A 20,409-nucleotide genomic window follows, 5' to 3' on the forward strand; every position below is an offset into this window, starting at 1 on the left:
TATTAACCTCACCATAAGCAGAAATCTCAGATGTAAACCCCAGGAAGCACAAGTATATAGGGAAAACGGTAGTTGTCTAAACTTAGCTCTTTCCAGCACATCGAAGACCAACCAGGCCTTCAAAGCCTTTGCTAAGAGTTTGCTCTTAGTCCCAGAATTATAAAGGTTCACATCTTCACCTTGTGTGAAAAAGGATGAACAGTGGTCTTGACCAACAGACATTTCAGGAAGGATTTCAGGACAGAGAGCTTTGTAGGCTCTGGAGTCATTCAGAACTGGGTTCAAATCCAGGATCTGAAGTGCACCGGCTGTTTAACAAGTTAAACAGTTGGACAAGTTACCCTGAACCTTGGTTTTCACCCAGTGCTTCGTGGGTAGACCTTAGGAAAGTCGTAACCCCCGAATTGTCCGTGAACTTGTTGGGGATAGGGCAGGTATGTGCATTTCTTTGGAAAGAGAGTGAACGGCTTTTATCAGATTCTTATCAGAATCTGTAAAATGGGAATAAAAACCACAACTACCTCAATAAGGACTTTATAAGGATTAAATTAGTGAACATCCATAGAGCCAGGGTCTAGCAACCCTAAACAGAAATACCTGTTACTATATTTGAATATACTATGAATTCTAGCCACGAAAATGGTGTTCATCTTACTTTAAAGGTAACATCTGCTCACATAAGGAACTTCTTGGGTGAAAATATGAAGACGCCAAAATAATGTGATCTCAACGGTCTTTAATCCCCTCATTACAGAATTGCTGCAGATCTGTGATGCCCTGAACCACATAGCCGGCTGGCTCTCATAGAGCCTGAACCTCCTGAGATCCTCACCTGTCCGCTCTTGGCCGAAGGAGTGATTTTCATACTTGCCACTCCTCGTCGTTATGGTCACGTTGTAGAGGCGACCCGGGGTGAGGGAGCTGAAGGAACATTCGCTGACAGACTTGGCAATCACGAGGGACTGAACCACCCTGCCATCGTGGGAGAGTGTCACCACGTAGTTATCCACGTCTCCAGGAGCAGGCAGCCAGGATATACTGAGGTAGTCATTGCGACCAGAGTTGTTCACCCTTACTCCACTCACACTGGAAGGGACTGGGATTTAACAGGGGGAGAAAATTTAAAAAGAAAGGCACAGTCAAACGTCTGAGTCATCTATTGCGGTGGGCAAAAACAGTGTGGACTCAGGAGATCTGATTACCTATGAGGTCAAGGAAGGGTGACGATTTCACTGTAGCTTCTGGAAGCTGAGAATTCTTACATCATAAGATTAACCAAGATAAAAATCCAAGGAAGTCTTTTGGATGCCTCTTAAATACAAGGATGCTGCTACTGCATTTTTATGGTGTGGTTGTTTGTAAAGTATTTTAAGTGGAGGTTTTTTTATGTGAACGTGTCAGGAAGTCCCCCATGTAGGAAAGGGAACAGACATTAACTATCTAAATGAAAGAGCTTGAACCAAACCCATCAATAAAGAAAGGTTTTTGAGGGGAAAGGTGAAGAGTGCAATAGCTTTTCTAAAAGTCTTAGACATTGGGATAGCTTCGACCTTCTTGTGATTAATTTATTTATTCCTGGGGAGTCTAATCATTTACACAGGTGAAGGGGTTGTATTTCCCTTCGCAAAGCATTTCCTGCCCTCTAGTGGTGAGAAATAAACCTAAACGCCTATCCTGGAAGCAATAAGTCTGGAGACCGGACTTGAGGGCAGAAAGACATGCTGTGGCAATAATGGCCTTTCTAATGTCCACCATAATTATGTGCTTCTCTCAGTTGGGGTTTTAGCGTCACAAGCATTTACTAAGAACCAACTATTTTCCAAGTATACAAAAATGGAAAAGATGTGGATGACTGTAAAGAGTTCCCTGCCTAGAAGTACAGTCTGCAAATTAAGAATCATGGTATTGAATAATAGTTCTTCCATGTATTAGAAATAAATGCATGACAAATAGTACTGTCAGTAGTGAATACAAGAATAAAATATATAGTATATATGAACTGCGCTACTGTTTTCATCATTGGTTGACTGACTTCAGCTATATATTTTCATATAATTGTCAATATCCCTACATCACATATAACGGACGGGATTTGGCTAGATGACCTCTGAGAATCCTTCTCATCTAATATGCTCTGACTTTGCGGTTTAATCCCGAAAGTCTTCTGTGCATTTACAAGCACGTATCCATCACCAAAATTATAAACAGCACTCTACTAAATAATTCTGCTAATGCTGTTCCACGCATATGGATATTTCCCAGATATAACATTGAACTTTTAGCCATTCTATTTATGTATTGATGCCTTCCGTCCTTTTTTTTCCCCTGTCCTTCTTTCGTCCATCTAACCATCTGTATATCCCTTGGTTGTTCTCAGAATAACTATGCTTGTTTTTCAAAACTGCTGGGAATATTTGCAACTATTAACATTTTATTAGAAAAGATATAATTATTAAAAGTTTCACCCAAAATATAAATTCATGTTTAAAAAAAAGATATGTTTATTTTTTTTCTTTAGAATGAGCATTTTCTCAGGTTAGAATTAGATTTGTTAAGCACATCTGATATCTTCAATTTTAGATATTTTGCCACCTTATCTAAGCTGGGAGGGTTTATATATATGTTTCAACTCTGTGGAAATATAAGTGAATTATTTCAACCTTGACTAATACTTCAGTAATTTGACTAGATGGTAATGATTATCTAGGTTTTAGCCATTGAATTTTTTTACAATCTACCAGGTACAGAATTTACTAATTGAGGCACCTTTCAAAATCTCTAGTTATTGTGCTTCTATAGTAATATCCCATTTTTCTCTTTTCTCATGATAATGTCTGCACTCAATGTGTTTGAATAAAATAACTGATGTTTATATTTATTCATATCTTGTCCTCTCCTTAAGACTTTATTATCATTCTTCAAAGAATTTCTTGTCTCATTTTTGCATACTTCTGTTATATAATGGTCAAATATTGATACCTCTGTTGTCATTAAAATATAGGTATAAAAATAATTACAAGTCCCACTTATCAAGTGATCTCAGATATCAAACTATTTTAGTATAGCACCATACGCTGGAGAGCCCTTGTGGTATTTTAAGTTGGGAATTAACCTGTGTGGCGGCATCTGACTACTTGCTCACAAAACCATTTCCTTTTCCTCTTGGACACACAGCTAGACTGTATTTCCCAGCCGCCCCTGCAGTTAGCTGTAGTCATACAACTGTGTTCCCGTTAATGGAATGTGGGTGGAAGTGATGTGTTTACTTCCAGCTTCAGTAGTCTTCCGCCTCCCCATAACCTCCATTCTCTGAAGAAATGGAGAGACCTCTGAGAACCTAGAGGAAGGAAGAACCACAGATGGTAGGAGCCTGGGTCCCTTAATTACTGCTTAGAGAAGAACCAACCAATAGAGTTGTCCCGTCAGGAACACCCACATTGTACAGTTGTATAAGCAGGAAATAAGTCAGCCTAATCTGACTAATACAACTGCAAGTCACTGGGAGATGGATGCAAGATCCTTTTCAACTCCTCTCCTCAACTTGTTATTTCTCCTTCCCCACTCTGATACCCGGTGTTGGGGTGACTTACTGGGGATGGAAGAGAAAATGAAGGCTTAGATAGATAAGTGAATGGCAGAGCTAGGACCAGAATCTAGGCCTCTTGATTCCCCAACTAAGCTTTTCAGTCCCTCACCCCCAATTATGCTACATTGATGGATGGTGCCAAGAACCATTAAAAGAGAAGAAGGAAGGTATCAGGAAGAACACAGGCAACAGTATCAGTTGCCACAGAATGACAGAAATGGGCAGACATCAGTGAATTTCTACCTAGACTATAAAATATCTTTTCAATGACTTAGTTGCTCTTTTGGGAGAATTAATGAAGTTAATGGTCCTTGGGTTCATTAAGCAGGTGAGATTCATGATTTTCAAAAGGATATATCTATGGATACCTGACGCTGATACTCAGAATCTGAGCATTGGAAATATAGAGGGAGGAGACTGACATCCAACTTAACATAATCATATGAAATTAAACGGGCAAAGTCACTGACCTGAATTCACTAATAATTATTAAAGCTTCTATTGGATTTATTTAATTGTATATCTTTCTAAGAAACTGGAACATACATTTTATATTGTTTGTTTATGTTCTTTCTTTGTGTTGTGTAGAAAATTGTATTCCCTTCTCTGGTGCTGCACCTCTGCCTGACACATATGACCACATGACATTTATTTGATTACTTAGCTCTCTGCCCTATTTGACTATGAGCTCTTTAAGGTCAAGGAACATTGTTTAGGTGGCGTACAGTATTAAGCACTGTTTAATGTTGCTTGTGAAAATATATGGGATTGGGTAATTTTATTAGCTTAACTTTTTTTGTTTGTTTGTTTTTGTTTTTTTTTTGTTTTGTGGTACGCGGGCCTCTCACTGTTGTGGCCTCTCCCGTTGCGGAGCACAGGCTCCGGACGCGCAGGCTCAGTGGCCATGGCTCACGGGCCCAGCCGCTCCGCGGCATGTGGGATCTTCCCGGACCGGGGCACGAACCCGTGTCCCCTGCATCGGCAGGCAGACTCTCAACCACTGTGCCACCAGGGAAGCCCTATTAGCTTAACTTTTGACCATGGAAGTTGGAGATCATTTTTTTTTCTGTCTTGAAACCAAGAATATGAAAGAGAATGGAAGATACTTTTTTTAAAAAGTTCATGACTTGTTTACCTTAATCGGACATAAATATTTCAAAGAAAATCAGCTAGATGAAGGAATAAGCTTAGGTAGCAGATGACTATCATGTCATCGCAAAGGGTTTTCTAGGAGTTCTGACACATGTATTGGAGATTTTAGAAAATTTAGAATTCATTCTCTCCTACTCTCACCCATCATCCAATTTCCATTCCTGGGAGATCAACATGTACTGTCTGGATAGCACTGAAACTTGGCTTTTAGGAAGATCAGAGTTGGGTCTGTCTTTAGGATGTTTTAAAACACCTAGGATATACCCTGAAGGTTCCACGTGCTCAGATCGCCGTAGGTCACACTCTTCTTACCTGTCCTTCCCTCCACCACCACTTGTCGGGAAGAGATTCCTCCGCTTACTGTGGTTACCACCATGGAGTAGAGGCTGCCCGATTTGAGGGAGTGGAAGCTGTATCTGCTGGTCTCACTGGAGACACTTTCATTTTTGATGACCACGTTTTCATGGATCAGTAAGACTTGGTAGAAGTCTATGTCTCCCAATGCTTGGGTCCAGTTAGTGAAGAGACTGCTTGTTGTCCCTTGGTTGGCCACATGCAAACCGGTCACTTGGGCAGGCACTAAAACAGAGTAGACAGGGAAGAAAAAACAGATGATACTTCGTCACCCTAAGGAAGTGTAACAAAAATGAGTAAAAAATGGAGACAGTCTTGAAAATGCTAAAAAAAAAATATATTTTTTGATATAGACACTCAGCTTTATTTCCTGTGAAATATGGAGAACTATTCCCCTACAGAGACTCTACCATTCTGAAAAAGCTGCTTATATGGGAAATCAAAATTATTTCAGATCCAAGGATAAGATGATGCAAGCCTATTACGTAGTCTTGATTTTTAAATTTTAAATAATAAAAGGCTGCTATTTTTTTTATTATATGATATTGCTTATATGTGAATTCTAAAAAATAATACAAATGAACTTATTTACCAACAGACACAGACTCACAGACATAGAAAGCAAACTTATGGTTACCAAAGGGGAAGGAGAGGGAGGGATAAATTAGGAGTGTGGGATTGGCAGATACATAAAACGCTGCTATTTTTGAAGACTGCTTACTTAATGTTATTTTATCTGTCCCTACCCCGTGAGAACTCAAAGCCACATGATCTACTGGAGCTAATGGTTGTTATGGGGTGGTATTGGGAAATCCCTCTAACCTGATGATTAGATTGTAGTCTAGGAGACTGGTAATTCTTTATTGGCACATTCTCAAGAGGACTATTCTTATACATGAAAATGCTACAATGCTATATGTTATAGTGTTATATAATAATAATAATGATAATGAAAGTGATAACAACTGATTGCCTGTTATGTGCCAGTTATGGACCCTATGCTTTATAGATGTTATATTATTGGTTACTCATTCAAAACTCTATAGAGTTGATTTTTTAAATTCCCTTTACAGAGGAGGAAACCAAGGATCATAATGTAGGTAACTTAGCCTATACAACAGTGCGAACAAATTGTCATTCTGGCATCCAAAGCCTGATTTGTCTCACCTGTGAGCCTGTGCCCTTTACCTAATTAACAACTACTGTGATTTTTAACCTGTCCATTGACAAATCTTTTACAGAGATCTTGAAGTTGGCACTTGATCAACATACATCTCTTTTGTGCCTCTTCCCAGAATTATGGTAATCAAAGGGAGTGGAACCTTGCACAACCCTTCTCAGAAATCACTGACTTGTGGATTTAGGTACAAACATACTTATTAAAATACATTACTGTACATGGATCAAAAGATTCAATTCCAATTCTAAATTTCATATGGAAAGCAAAGGAATTAATATGCCAAAACAGTTTTGAGAAAGAAGAATAAAGTTGGAGGACTAACATCATCTGATTTCAAAACTTCTAGAAAGCTACAATAATGAAGACAGTGTGATACTGGCAAAAAAGTAGACACATAGACTGATGGAACAGACTTGAAGGTCCAGAAATAGACCAAACATATATATAATCGATTGATTTTTTTTTAATAGAGATGCAAGGGCAATTCAGTGGAGAAAGGAGAGTCTTTTCAATAAATAGGACTGGAATTATTAGATATGCATAAGCAAAGAAATAAACTTCCCCCCATATCTCACACATATACAAAAATTAACTCAGAATTGATTATACACCTAAATTTACAACCTAAAACTATGAAACTTCTAGGAGAAAATTTTGGTGACCTTGTGTTAGACAAAGGTTTCTTAGGTATGACACCAAAAGCATGATTCATGAAAGAAAAAACTGGTAAATTGACATCAAAATTAAAAACTTATATTCTGCAAGATATACTAATAAATTAATGAAAAGACAAGCCAGGGGAGGAGATCAAGATGGTGGAGTAAGAGGACAGGGAGCTCACCTCCCTGTCACCAAAAATATATCTACATGTGGAGTAATTATCACTGAAAACTAATTGGAAACTGGCAAAAATACTCCTGTACAACCAAGACTGTAAGAAAGATACACACGTAATAGGGTAGGAAGGGAACAGAAGTGATTGGGTCAGGACCTGTGCCCCTCAGAGGGGACTCAGAGGACAAGGGAGATACACTGGTGGACACTCAACCTGGGGAGTGAGCAGGTTAAACCAACTTTGGGCATCTCAGTCCTGGTGTCCTACATGAGGAGACAAGCCCCCTCAGCTGGTTGGAGAACTGCTGGGACAAAGAGAAGAGCTGAGGAAGTCTGGACTCCACTCATGAGGGGCACACACATGCTGGCTAACCCCCAAGGCAGAGCAGAGAAAGGTCTGCTCTAGTGGCTGCCGAGTTTCCCATGACCACCTGGCACATGTACCAGCGCAAGCCAAGCGAACATTCCGACCCCACTCACTTCATGCCACAATGTGGCACTGGATCTGGGGCAGCCATGGCTGGGGAAGGAACTTGACTGTGGGACCCAGAGGTGACAGGGAGCAGCTCCACCCGGGGGTGGAGGCTGGGTGGGGCAGCACGTCTATACTTGGTGCTTACTCAAGCAGTGCCTCAGACTACCCAGATCTCTGACGGGGTGGCCACTCCACCACAGCTAACCTCCGGATACACGTAGAGCTCACATGGGTCCCACCTGCCCTGTGGAGCATTTCCGCGACAGGGTGGGGGCAGCGGATGCAGGCAGTAGTGATCAGCTGGGAGAGACAAAGGGGACCTGCACCAGAGGCTGCATCTGAGTGGAGCCATAGACACCTACATGGGCAGCGCATTGGAACTCTGTCTGCACACAGGCCCCACTTGCTTCAGCACTCCCCTCCTCTGGGGTAAAGGTCCCAGTGCTGGGAGAGGGAAAAACACACACTTAAAGTGAACAAAGTCAGCTCGAGCCTGATCCTCAGGGTTTCTGCCCAGCAACTTGGGATCAGACCCCACCCCTGACAGGGCAATGATGGCCACTGAACAGAGAGGAAGTCCCACCTCACACCTGGCACCAGCTCTAGCCCCTCCACCTCCAGCCCAACCTCTACCAAGGTGACAGCTGCCAGCTATCACCCTAAAACAACACCCTGAAGAAAGATGTAACTTGCATTCATGTCAAATCCAGCTCTCTCACCAAAGACACTGGGCGAACACAGCCCGTATAGGGAGGCTCCCGCATAAGAACACCCCTTTAAGACCACAATAGGTAACTGTTTCACCTAAATTCATAGAGGCAGAGATAAGCAAAATGAAAAAGCAGAGGAACTACTCTTAATTGAGAGAGCAAACAAAATCCCCTAAAAATATAAATAATGAAACAGAAATAAACAATTTACCAGGTAAAGGATTAAAAACATTGGTAATAAAAATGTTAACTGCATTAGGGAAAAGAATTTATCTAAACAGTGAACATTTTAACAAGGAACCAGAAGATATAAAAAAGATCCAATCAGAAATGAATAACTCAATAGCTGAACTAAAATAAACGTACTAGAAGGAATGAAGAGCAGACTAAGTGGTACATAAGTGATCTGGAAGATAGAATAATGTAAATCACCCAATCAGAATAGCAGAAAGAAAAACAAATTTTAAAAATGAAAGCAATTTAAGCGATCTCTGGGATAACATTAAGTGTACCAACATTTGCATTATAGGGATCCCAGAGAAGAGAGAGAGAAGAGGACTGAAAATGTATTTGATGAAATTATGGCTGAAAACTTCCCAAACTTGAAGGAGGAAACAGATATCCAGGTTCAGGAAGTGCAGGGGGTCCCAAACAAGACAAACCCAAGTAGAGCCACACCACATATCATAATTAAAGTGGCAAAAGCTAAAGAGAGAATTCTAAAGGCAACAAGAGAAAAACAAAGAGTCATATACAGGGGAATCCCCATAAGGCTATCAGCTGATTTCTCTGCAGAAATATTCCAGGCCAGAAGGGAGTGGCATGATATATTCAAGTGCTGAAAGGGAAAAACCTGCAACCTAGGATACTCCACCCAGCAAGATTATCATTTAGAATAGAAGTAGAGATAAAGAACTTCTCAGACAAGTAAAAACTAAGAGTTCATCAATACTAAATCTACCCTAAAAGAAATGTTGAAGGGTCTTCTCTAAATAGAAAAGAAGTAAGAATCTAAATGAAAGGGAAAAATCTCACTAGGAAAGGCAAATATATAATAATGATGGAGGATCAACTACTTAAATAAGACAGTACATATGTTAAAAGACAAAAAATTGTAAAAACAACTATAATAACACTATACAGTTAAGGGATAAGCAGAAGATGTAAAATATGGCATCAAAACCACAAAATGTGGGGGAGGAGAGTAAAAAATGTAGGTCTTTTAGAATGTGTTTGAACTTAAATGACTACCAGTTTAAAACAAGTAGATATAATTGTAGGTCAGCATATGTGAATCCCATGATAACCACAAATCAAAAAGGATAAAATATCTAGGAATAAACTTAACCAAGGAGGTGACGTATAAACTCTGAAAACTATAAAAACATTGATGAAATAAACTGAAGACGATACAAAGAAATGGAAAGACATTCCATGCTCTTGGATTGGAAGAATTAATATTGTTAAAATGGTCATACTACCCAAAGTAATCTATAGATTTAATCCTTATCAAAATACCCATGTCATTTTTCACAGAACTAGAACAAATAATCTTAAAATTCACAAGGAATCACAAAAGACTGTGAATTGTCAAAGCAATCTTGAGAAAAAAGAACAAAGCTGGAACTATCATATGCCCAGACTTCAGATTATACTACAAAGCTACAGTAATCAAAACAGTATGATACTGACACAAAAACAGACACATAGATCAACGGAACAGGATAGAGAGCCTGGAAATAAACCCACACACCTATGGTTATTTAATCTATGGCAAAGGAGGCAAGAATACGCATTGGAGAAAAGACAGTCTTTTCAGCAAGTGGTGCGGGAAAACTGGACAGCTACATGTACAACAATGAGATTAGAACATTTCCTCACACCATATACAAAAATGAACTCAAAATTGATTAAAGACCCAAATGTAAGACTGGAAATCATAAAGCTCCTAGAACAGAACATAGGCAGAACACTCTTTGACATAAATCGTAGCAATATTGTTTTTGGATTTGTCTCCTAATGCAAAAGAAATAAAAGCAAAAATAAACAAATGAGACCTAATTAAACGTAAAAGCTTTTGCACAGCGAGGGAAATCACTGACAAAAAGCCAAACCTATAGAATGGGAAAAGATATTTACAAACGATATGACTGACAAGGGGTTAATATCCAAAATATATAAACAGCTCGTATAACTCAGTATAAAAAACCAAACAACCCAATCAAAAAATGGGCAGAATACCTGAATTTTTTCCAAAGAAGACATACAGGGGGCTAACAGGCACATGAAAAGATTCTCAACATTGTTAGTTATTAGAGAAATGCAAATCAAAACCACAATGAGCTACCACCTCACAGCTGTCAGAATGGCTATCATCAAAAAGTCTACAGATAACAAATATCGGGAGGATGGGAAGAAAAGTGAACCCTCATGCACTGTTGGTGGGAATGTGAATTGGTGCAGCCACTATGGAAAACAGTATGGAGGTTCCTTAAAAAACTAAAAATAGGGCTTCCCTGGTGGCGCAGTGGTTGAGAGTCTGCCTGCCGATGCAGGGGACACGGGTTCATGCCCCGGTCTGGGAAGATCCCACATGCCGCGGAGCGGCTGGGCCCGTGGGCCATGGCCGCTGAGTCTGCGCATCCGGAGCCTGTGCTCCGCAACGGGAGAGGCCACAACGGTGAGAGGCCTGCATACCGCACAAAAAAAAAACAAAAAAAACTAAAAATAGAACTCCCATATTACTCCCAGTAATTCCATTACTCCCAGTAATTCCACTCCTGGGTATATATCTGGAAAAAATGAAAACACTAATTTGAAAACATACATGCACCCCAATATTCATAGCAGCACTATTTACAATAGCCAAGATATGGAAGCAGCCCAAGTGCCCATCAACAGACGAATGGATAAAGAAAATGTGGTATAAGGACTTCCCTGGTGGTGCAGTGGTTAAGAATCCACCTGCCAGTGCAGGGGACACAGGTTCGATCCCTGGTCGGGGAAGATCCCGTATGCCACAGAGCAACTAAGCCCGTGCACCACAACTACTGAGCCTGCACTCTAGAGCCCACGAGCCACAACTACTGAGCCCGTGTGCTACAACTACTGAAGCTCGCACGCGTAGAGCCGTGCTCCACAACAAGAGAAGCCACCACAATGAGAAGCACATGCAGTGCAATGAAGAGTAGCCTCCACTCACTGCAACTACAGAAAGCCCAGGTGCAGCAATGAAGGCCCAAAGCAGCCAAAAATAAATAAGTAAAATAAATAAATTTATTTAAAAAATAAAAGACAATTTACCTTTGAAAATACTGTTAATGAATGCAGTCCAAGTCCATGCCATTGTTAAAAAACAACAAAAAAAAGAAAATGTGGTATATATACACAATGCAATATTACTCAGCCATGTAAAAGAATGAAATTCTGCCATTTGCAGCAATGTGGATGGACCTAGAGAATATTATGCTTAGTGAAATAAGTCAGACGGAGAAAGACAAATACTGTATGATACCACTTACATGTGGAATCTAAAAAATAATACAAATGAGTGTGTGTGCAAAACAGAAACAGACTCACAGATATAGAGGACAAACTAGTGGTTACCAAAGGGATGAGGAAAGGGTAGAGAGGTAAATTAGGGGTATGGGATTAAGAGATACAAACTACTACATATAAAATAGGTAAGCAACAAGGATATATTGTATAACATAGGGAATTATAGCCATTATCTTATAATAACTTTTAATGGATTATATTCCATAGAAATGCTGAATCACAATGCTGTACACCTGAAACTAATATAATACTGTAAATCAACTATACTTAAATAAAATAAAAAGACAAGTCATAGACTGAGAGAAAACGTTTCAACACACATTTTTGACAAAGGACTTATTCTGGAATAAAGAATTCTCAAAACTCAATGATAAGAAACAAAGAACCCTATTAAAAAATGGGCAAAACATTTGAAAATATCTTCTTCCACAAAAAGATAAGTGGATGGTAAATAAGCATATGAAAAAAATGCTTGAAACCATTAGTCATTAAGAAAAGGCAAATTAAAATCACATGAGATACCTCTACACATTTATTAGAATGGCTCAAATTTTAAAAACCAAACAAACTGAAAATACCAAGTGTTGCTGAGAATACGGAGGAACTGGAAATATCATACATTGCTGGTGGGAATGTAAAATTTTACAACCACTTTGGAAAGCAGCTTGGTAGCTTCTTACAAAGTTAAACGTTCACTTACCATATGACACAGCAATATGAGAGGTGGGAATAATGAAAATGATCTTAAGTCTAAAACAATGCCCTGGACTTTCATTGCTGGCACAAACCATGAAAATCCCCCCAATACACACAACTGCATATGTTGGATAAAACATAAAAATGTAAATGCATGAATGAGTTGTCAAGAATGTAAGGAATTCTCAGAGACCTGTAAGAAAGTGACAGAGAGGTAACTGGATCACTGAAGCAGACTGTCACCATGAGGGCATCTTTCAAACATAAATTTAAGCTTTGATTTTATAACTTTGCAAGAGCTATGAATAGGACTTTGCCAGGGTGAGGAACCTCATAGGTGACTCTGCAAAATATTGGATCCTGAAACTTTATATTCTAAGCGTAAGTGAAATAAATATTTCCTCTCTATTCCCCATATACTGCAGCCTCCTTAATACTAGGTGGAGAAGAAAACATTTCCACTGAGAATTCATAATGTCAGGACAGCTTCAGTGAGTTTGCAACCCAAATTCATAAAACCCTGGGTGATCAAAAAACCTCAAGCTGACAATTTAGATTGAAATAGGTCTGGGTTGATAGAAATCCTGTGCACCTGAAAGAATCAAGTGAAAAGAAAATTCTTTCTGAAACCCACCTTCAAGAAAGACCCCAAAGAATTCCCACAGAATAAAATCCCAAGGTATATGAGTTTAGAATAAAACATCACAAACATTTAAGGCAGTAAGCACCATGAGCAAAAGGCAGAGAACTCAGTAAACAACAGCACTGAACTCCTGAATATTTCAGATATTATACTGATCAGACAGAATGAAAATAAAAATCATTAATTTGCTTATAGCAATAAAGGAGGAGAATGGAAAGAGCAACAGAATACTAAACATATTTGGAAGAGAACCAAAGAATATGTTTAACAGTGAAGAACATAACAATTAAATTTTAAAACTCAGTGGGTGGATTTTAAAATAGATTAGATAGAATTAAAGAAAGATAGATTAGATAGACCTAATGAACTAAAACTAAGAGCTGAGGAAATTATCCAGACTATAGCCCAGAGATCAAATACATGGAAAACATGAAAAAAAAAATGTATACAATGCCCAGTACAGAACAGCCCTTTAATGAACATTTATAAGTTGAATGTTAGACAATTCAGCAGACAGGATACTTTTAAAGCCTAAAATGTATAAAAAATGTTACCTGTTCTTCCTTTGGTTGAAGATGAATTTTTTAGGTCTCCACTAATACTGCTTACTGTAGCTATGTATTTTCGTCCAGGCACCAGGTCAGTAAAAGTGAATTCTTTGGCATCTTTGGGGAGCAACTTGTGGATGAGTAAAAGGTCTCTGTCGATTAGTGAAATGATGTATTTCTCCCATTCTGCTGCAGGGGTCTGCCACATGACACCCAGTGAGGTTTCATTGGCGTGTTTGACACGAAGCTGAAGGACGGCCAGGGGGACTGGGGAAAAAGCAATGGACATTCAGGTCATTGATCAACTTGGATACACTCCAGTGTTCCTTAGAGATCTTTTCTCTTCCATCCACAGGAGTGTTCTAGTTGAGCATTTCTCTTCTGAATGCTTCTGAGCATTTAGGAAAAAAAAGCTAATCACAAAAAAACTTTGTTCGTGTAACATAACCAGAAATAAGGACTCAAAAGAATACTCTTGGAAAATACTTTACTGGGTCATTTATTTTTGATCATCGTCCAGCAGATATTAATATCTGGAAAATGAAGAGATAACTGGAAGACACAGAGGGCAAGCTAAAGACGTTTCTTGGTCCATTTCTTTGACGTTCTTCTAAGAACATTGCGTCAGTGTAGTTATTTCCTTATTATCAGGCAAGACTAAAAGAGAACATATTTGAATTTCACTCCAAGTATGCAGCATTCCATGTCACAGGGATTTTCATAGAAATGTTGAGTTTAGTAGGTCAACTCTCTTATTTGAAAGTTGAGGAAATGGACTCAGAGAGGTTGTGACTTGCCCAAGGAATTACAGTATAATGGTGACAGCAAGAATACCAAAACCCATGTCTCAGTAGCCTCCCTCTCCTCTGCCCTAGAATCTGAATATATTCCTCTCCACTTTAACAACTCTTCCTTGGTACCTGAAAATCCCCCATTAGTCAACAGTGGGTCACGGCAGTGGTTCTCTAACACTGATCACCAGCAAAATGTTATCAACTATCTACTTTGTGGGGAGGATTCTCTCAGATTGTTTCCTTCCTGTTCTTTTGGTGTTAGAAAGGTCTTTCTTTTAAAAAACAATGAACCTACTAGTGGAAGTGATTTCTAATACTCTAGTTTGACAAAATTAAACATTACCAACCTATTTCAGTTTGTCAGTCTATAATGTCTCAAATACAGGGAACCCTGGGGTATGACATTGACGGTTACCTGGGTTACTTGGAAGAAGGACCGAATTAAGGTTCCATCAGTCATTAACACCTTGATATTTGCTTACCTGTCCTGCCATGGCAACGCTTAGAATTCTTCAGATTTCCGCTCTCAACAGTGACTTCGACCTCATACTGTCTTCCCGGTATGAGCCCCACATCACGTATGACGTAGTGTGTTTCCTCCTTTCCCACGGTGGTGTTGAGCAGCACCGAAGAATCATTCAAGAGCAGGATACGGTACTGCTCCCAGTCTCCAGCAGGGGGCGACCAGCTCACCACCAGGGACCTTGTAGAACCATTGCTGTTTGCCTCCAGGTCTCCAACTTCCTCTGGAACTAAACAGTGAAATGATGTCAAAAGGAGATACTAAAATCCAAAAGTAAGGATGCTCATTCACTTTTCATGGGCAACAGTAGATAAGAGACCTAATAGCTGCAATTCAAAACATTTCTATCGAATGGCCTTGAGGACGCAGGAAGGGGGAAGGGTAAGCTGGGACGAAGTGAGCGAGTGGCATGGACATATATACACTACCAAATGTAAACTAGATAGCTAGTGGGAAGCAGCCACATAGCACAGGGAGATCAGCTCTGCTTTGTGTCCACCTAGAGGGGTGGGATAGGGAGGGTGGGAGGGAGACTCAAGAGGGAGGAGATACGGGTATATATGTATATGTATAGCTGATTCACTTTGTTATACAGCAGAAACTAACACACCATTGTAAAGCAATTATACCCCAATAAAGATATTGAAAAACAAAACAAAACCCCCATTTCTATCCCCTCCTGATGTTTGTGAATTGCAAATGAGCATCCTGGAGCCATTGGACACTCGAGAAATGCATGTTAAAATCATTTTAGTAATATATCAGTAATGTGATCTTCTGTAACAGTGCTAATAACCTAGTGATACAAACGCTGTGTTTTTCTGATTGCATACCAGCCCTAGAGACAATACTGATGTTGCTTATAATGATGGTGACAGTGATGGATGTGGCATCTTTTGGAAGAGACCCTGGATGTTGTGGTCACAAAACATGCCTCTCTTCCAATGGAAAAGATTAATCTCCTTGCAATACAACTCTAATCTTATTATTCTTTGCTCAAAAACATTTAAGGTTTCTCCATTAACTACAGAATAAAACATCAAGTCCTTGGTGTGGTGTTTGTAGCCCTCCCAAATCAGACCCCATATCCTGCCAGTCTTCATTCTGACTACTCCCTGCAGCCCCCCTCCCTGGTTCCCCACTCTTGAATGCTGGCCTCCAGTTTCACGTTCTGTAGACCTGTAAGTCTCCTGGTCTCTTCCGCCTCGGTGCCTTTGCTTGTGTTATTCCTTCCACCTCAAATGCCCTTCCCTCTTTTCCCTCTCAACTTGCCAAGAGCTTCATATTTTTAAAGTACAAGTTAAAGGCCATTTCCTCCCAGAAGTCTTTACTGATCTTCTGGAAGAGAGTTTGTTTCTCTTTTCTTTCTGACCATATATATGGCTCTTACTTGGGATCTCCAATAGCACAGACAATGGACTCTGGAATAGGACAGCCTGGTTTAAACCCCACCACTTATTGGCTGGATGACTATGGACATGTTATTTGACCTCTTCGAATTATCTATAAACTGGTGATAATATCAGGACCTCTCTTGTGGTTTTGGTGAGAACTGAATGAAATAATGGTGTAAACTGTTTAGTCAGTGCCTGATCCATGGAAATATCAATATCATTATTAAAATATAATATTTTTATTTTGTGTGTGTGTGTGTGTGTGTGTGTGTGTGTGTGTATTCTACATTTGTGTGATTAAAATGTAACTTCCTTAAAATCGAGGGTCAGCAAAGTAAATATTTCAGGCTTCTTCGGCCACATATGGTCTCTGCGTCATATTTTTCTTTCGTTTTCTTTCTTTTTTAAAAAACTCTTTAAAAATGTAAAAACCACCCTTAGTTTGGGGCTATACAAAAACAGGTCACAGGCTATATTTGGCTGAAGGGTGTAGTGTGCTGAACTCTGCCGTCTTAATAACTCTCAAAGCTCATAATATGGTAATTTACAGGAAGAAGGCACTGGATAAATGTTTGGTGACATAAATAAAATAATTTATGGGAAACATGGGTAAGTGCTAACTGGCCTTCATTATAAGAGTTGATCAGAAATGTTTTATTCATTAGTATCAATGCTAATTCATTTATGCTACTTAAGTGGTGTGACATGAAATAGCACAGGGCATCAATCCAAATACATTTGCTTAAATAATCAGACAAATGCAATTAACCCTCGCTTGACTCTGTATAGCGGGGCCTGGCCCATAGACACCCCGAGTCATGTAGACCATACTTCCCAGGTTGGGAAAGGGATTTTCCTTCTAACTTATCCTGTTCTAAGGTGGATCAGAGAGTGATTTGAGCCAACTAAGGAATTTCTGGAGCCTTAGACTCACCTGTTCTGCCCACTGCCATCTTATGAGCAGACAATTCACCAGAGACACAGCTGATGGTGACTTGATAAAGTCGTCCAGGGGCTAAGTCTTTAAATTGAGTTTCAGTAATCTGGGGTGCTAATATTCTGGATACTTTGATGGTCCCTTGGTGAGACAGTGTAATGTTATAGAAATCCACATTTCCAGAAGGTCTTTGCCACTTGACTTTTAAAGAGGTCAAAGTGCCATCATTTGTCACCTTCAGATTTGAGACTTCCATGGGGGCTAATTAGGAAGAAAGGGAAAGAGACTTTAACTCAGGATATCATACCACTCTTATGGCCAAATTTCGCCCTGTGTCTTAATCTCTACAAGCCACACTCCCTGCTCTGAAGAAAACAACTTCACAAGGTAAAAATAATACTGCAAAACCAAAGAAAGGGTGTCTGGCTAGTGGACAGAGGACAAACATGGCAGTCAGGAGCCTAGATTCTGCCTCAGACTTGGCCATTGGTTGGCTGGGCAACCCTGGGCAGCTCTGTCTATCTTACTAAGCCTAGGGGTCCTTACTGCCTCATGATGGCTTGATCAAAAAAAACTTAAAATGGCCTTTTCCAGTTCTGAAAATCTTTAAGTGGAATCCTCAAAGAATGTCATTTGCTTAATTTCTTCCTGTCTTTATGTATTTAATAATAGCAAGTACATAATAAATAGATTGGTTGACTGATTGGCCATCATAAATTTTTTTGTGCTGAAAATAGTTTCTTTTTCATATTGAATCATGATAAAGTTAAAGCTTAGGAGTTGTGTCATTATTTCATCAGAGGAAAATGATTACAAAGGAGAGACACTTTGGTGAATATATTTTCTACCTTTTGCTTATGCTATAATTTTGGGCCTCACTAATGGCATAATATAAATTCACAATGTTTCATTAAAATAATGGGCGTGGCACATTGCTTTTGCATATGCCAGTTAGAAGTGCAATTTGCTCTTGATATACATAAATAATTCTTAAAATATATGGTACATTTTTGTTGGGAATATATATATATATCTTTGAGGTGTGATACGAAAGGTATGTAAATATATAGGTGTCCCCAAATATCTTTCCCACCAACCTATTATTTCAGGAACTCTCCTCCCTAGAGTAATGTCTAAGGCACTACATATTTTAGAAAATTACATAGCTTCTCAAAGGAGGGGATTTATTAACACATTAGACCCACCAGAAGCATTAGAATGCACTTGAATGTAAGCTCCATGAGGGGAAAGACTTTGTCTCTCTTGGACATTGTTATATCCACAATGTCTGGTATACAGTTTACACCTAATAAATATTGATTTAATGAACTAATGAATGAATAATATGTATATAAATGATTCATTAAAACTTAGCACAGATTAGTTTTCTGGCTATGTTAGGCTATGAGAACAGGTTCTATAGAATTGGGTCTCAGGAGATGTTTTGTTGGATAGAGGGTTTGGGCAGTGGCTGTTTCTTTATACAAAGACCTAAGAGTAGGTCTTTGTATAGCACTGAGAAGAGTAATCCTGGTTCATTGTGAGTGATGTCACAAAGGCAGGGGATGATGCCTGTTTAAGCGAAGGAAGTAGGAATCCTTAACTAAAAAGAGAAGCTAAGATTATATCAGTGATTAACTCTGCTATTTCACAAGGTTGTCAAGGACGAGCCTAAACTTTAGAATGAAAGGGAATCTCTCTTTCTCTAAGTAGAAAAGTGGATACATATTAAGGTCTTCTACAACATATGCATTTCAATTTGTCCTATACTACCATTATCCAAATAATTTAATAAACCTTGTTTATTAAACATTTCCTTGATTTGAGTTTTATTCTTGTTCAGAATAGCTAGGGAAACTTACTTGTCCTGGCTGGTTTCCATCTGTAGTTTTGCAGCCCTGCAGCCTCGGTAACAATGGTGACATTATAGAGGTGACCAGGTATCAGTCCATGAAAAACATAGGAAGTACTAGCTTTGTCCACGGCAAAACTATGAACTAGAATTCCTTTATCCATTAGTATCAGCTGGTATCTTTCCACGTTCCCAGAGCCACGTGACCAGGAAATCAGGAGAGAATTCGTTTTCGCTGAAATACCAATATCTTCCACTGGCGATGGCACTAGTGGGATACAATGCATTTCCAAACTGTCATTCATAATTTCCTTATAGAAGGTATAGACACATTTCATTTGAAACCACACATCCATTTATGCTTCTCTGTACATCTAACTTGTATAATAACTAATGAAAATAGCACTCTTGAAATTTTATTGAAACCTGGATTAATGCTCTTTTCAAAGTCCACGGCCTAAAGCTACATCATAGTTTATCTGTCTCCCCCACTTAACAGGTATCAAGGTAGATTTTGTCAATGAAGTATGATGTGGCATAGCGGTAAAGGGAAAAGAGAAAGGAAAGAACTGTAGACGTTGAAAAATGGAAAGAGAGCAACAGAGCAGGAGAGAAAATGAGGGGAGAGTGAATGATAAGAAAGTAAGTTATGGAAGGAAATGGTAATGTGTCATTGATATCGGGATGTATGGGTGCAAGAAAAGACTGGTTCCAAACATAGGAATATTCAGGAAACAACATGACTTGATGTTAAGAGAAGAATATACAGGGGAGGGAAAACATTTAAAAAATAATTTTCATTTTGCACAAACTCAGAAAATGAGGCAGAAAATCCTGTTGCCTAACATTTGAGTTAGAAGGGCCATTAGGAAACATCTTCTTCATTTTGGAGAAAGTTCCAGTCCCAGAGAAGTTCCATGACTTGTTCAAAATCACCCAGCAAGCTAGCAGCACAACCCCACCTCCTTGTTTCCAGTCCAGTCTTTCCTCTGTATCAAACAGTATTTATTTGTCTCTCTGTCTATCTAGCTATCTACCTACCTACCCACCTATCTATCCACCTATCTATTTATTGTTGATCTTGGGGCATTCTTACTCCCATTTCCTGAATGTAATATAATTTCAAAAGAATCATAGACTATTAAATACGCAACTATCCGTAAACAGGTCTTA

General features: G+C 39.2%; 1 protein-coding gene across 3 annotated transcripts in view; it reads right to left on the reverse strand.

Moving 5' to 3' along the window:
• The window catches only part of PTPRB (protein tyrosine phosphatase receptor type B), a 113,407-nt gene that overhangs the window by 53,000 nt on the left and 39,998 nt on the right, over positions 1-20,409 (reverse strand). For 2 of the 3 annotated variants that reach the window (XM_004281887.4, XM_004281888.4), the window contains 6 exons: positions 19,247-19,504; positions 17,382-17,645; positions 15,013-15,282; positions 13,743-14,003; positions 5,051-5,317; positions 833-1,096 (listed from right to left, as the gene is read on the reverse strand). In XM_004281887.4, the coding sequence (XP_004281935.1) occupies positions 833-1,096; positions 5,051-5,317; positions 13,743-14,003; positions 15,013-15,282; positions 17,382-17,645; positions 19,247-19,504 (1,584 nt within the window). The remainder of the gene's footprint in view (positions 1-832; positions 1,097-5,050; positions 5,318-13,742; positions 14,004-15,012; positions 15,283-17,381; positions 17,646-19,246; positions 19,505-20,409) is intronic. The other variant, XM_033409536.2, reaches the window with a different exon arrangement.

Source organism: Orcinus orca, chromosome 11 (genome assembly GCF_937001465.1).
Source record: "Orcinus orca chromosome 11, mOrcOrc1.1, whole genome shotgun sequence".
NCBI classification, from domain to species: Eukaryota; Metazoa; Chordata; class Mammalia; order Artiodactyla; family Delphinidae; genus Orcinus; species Orcinus orca.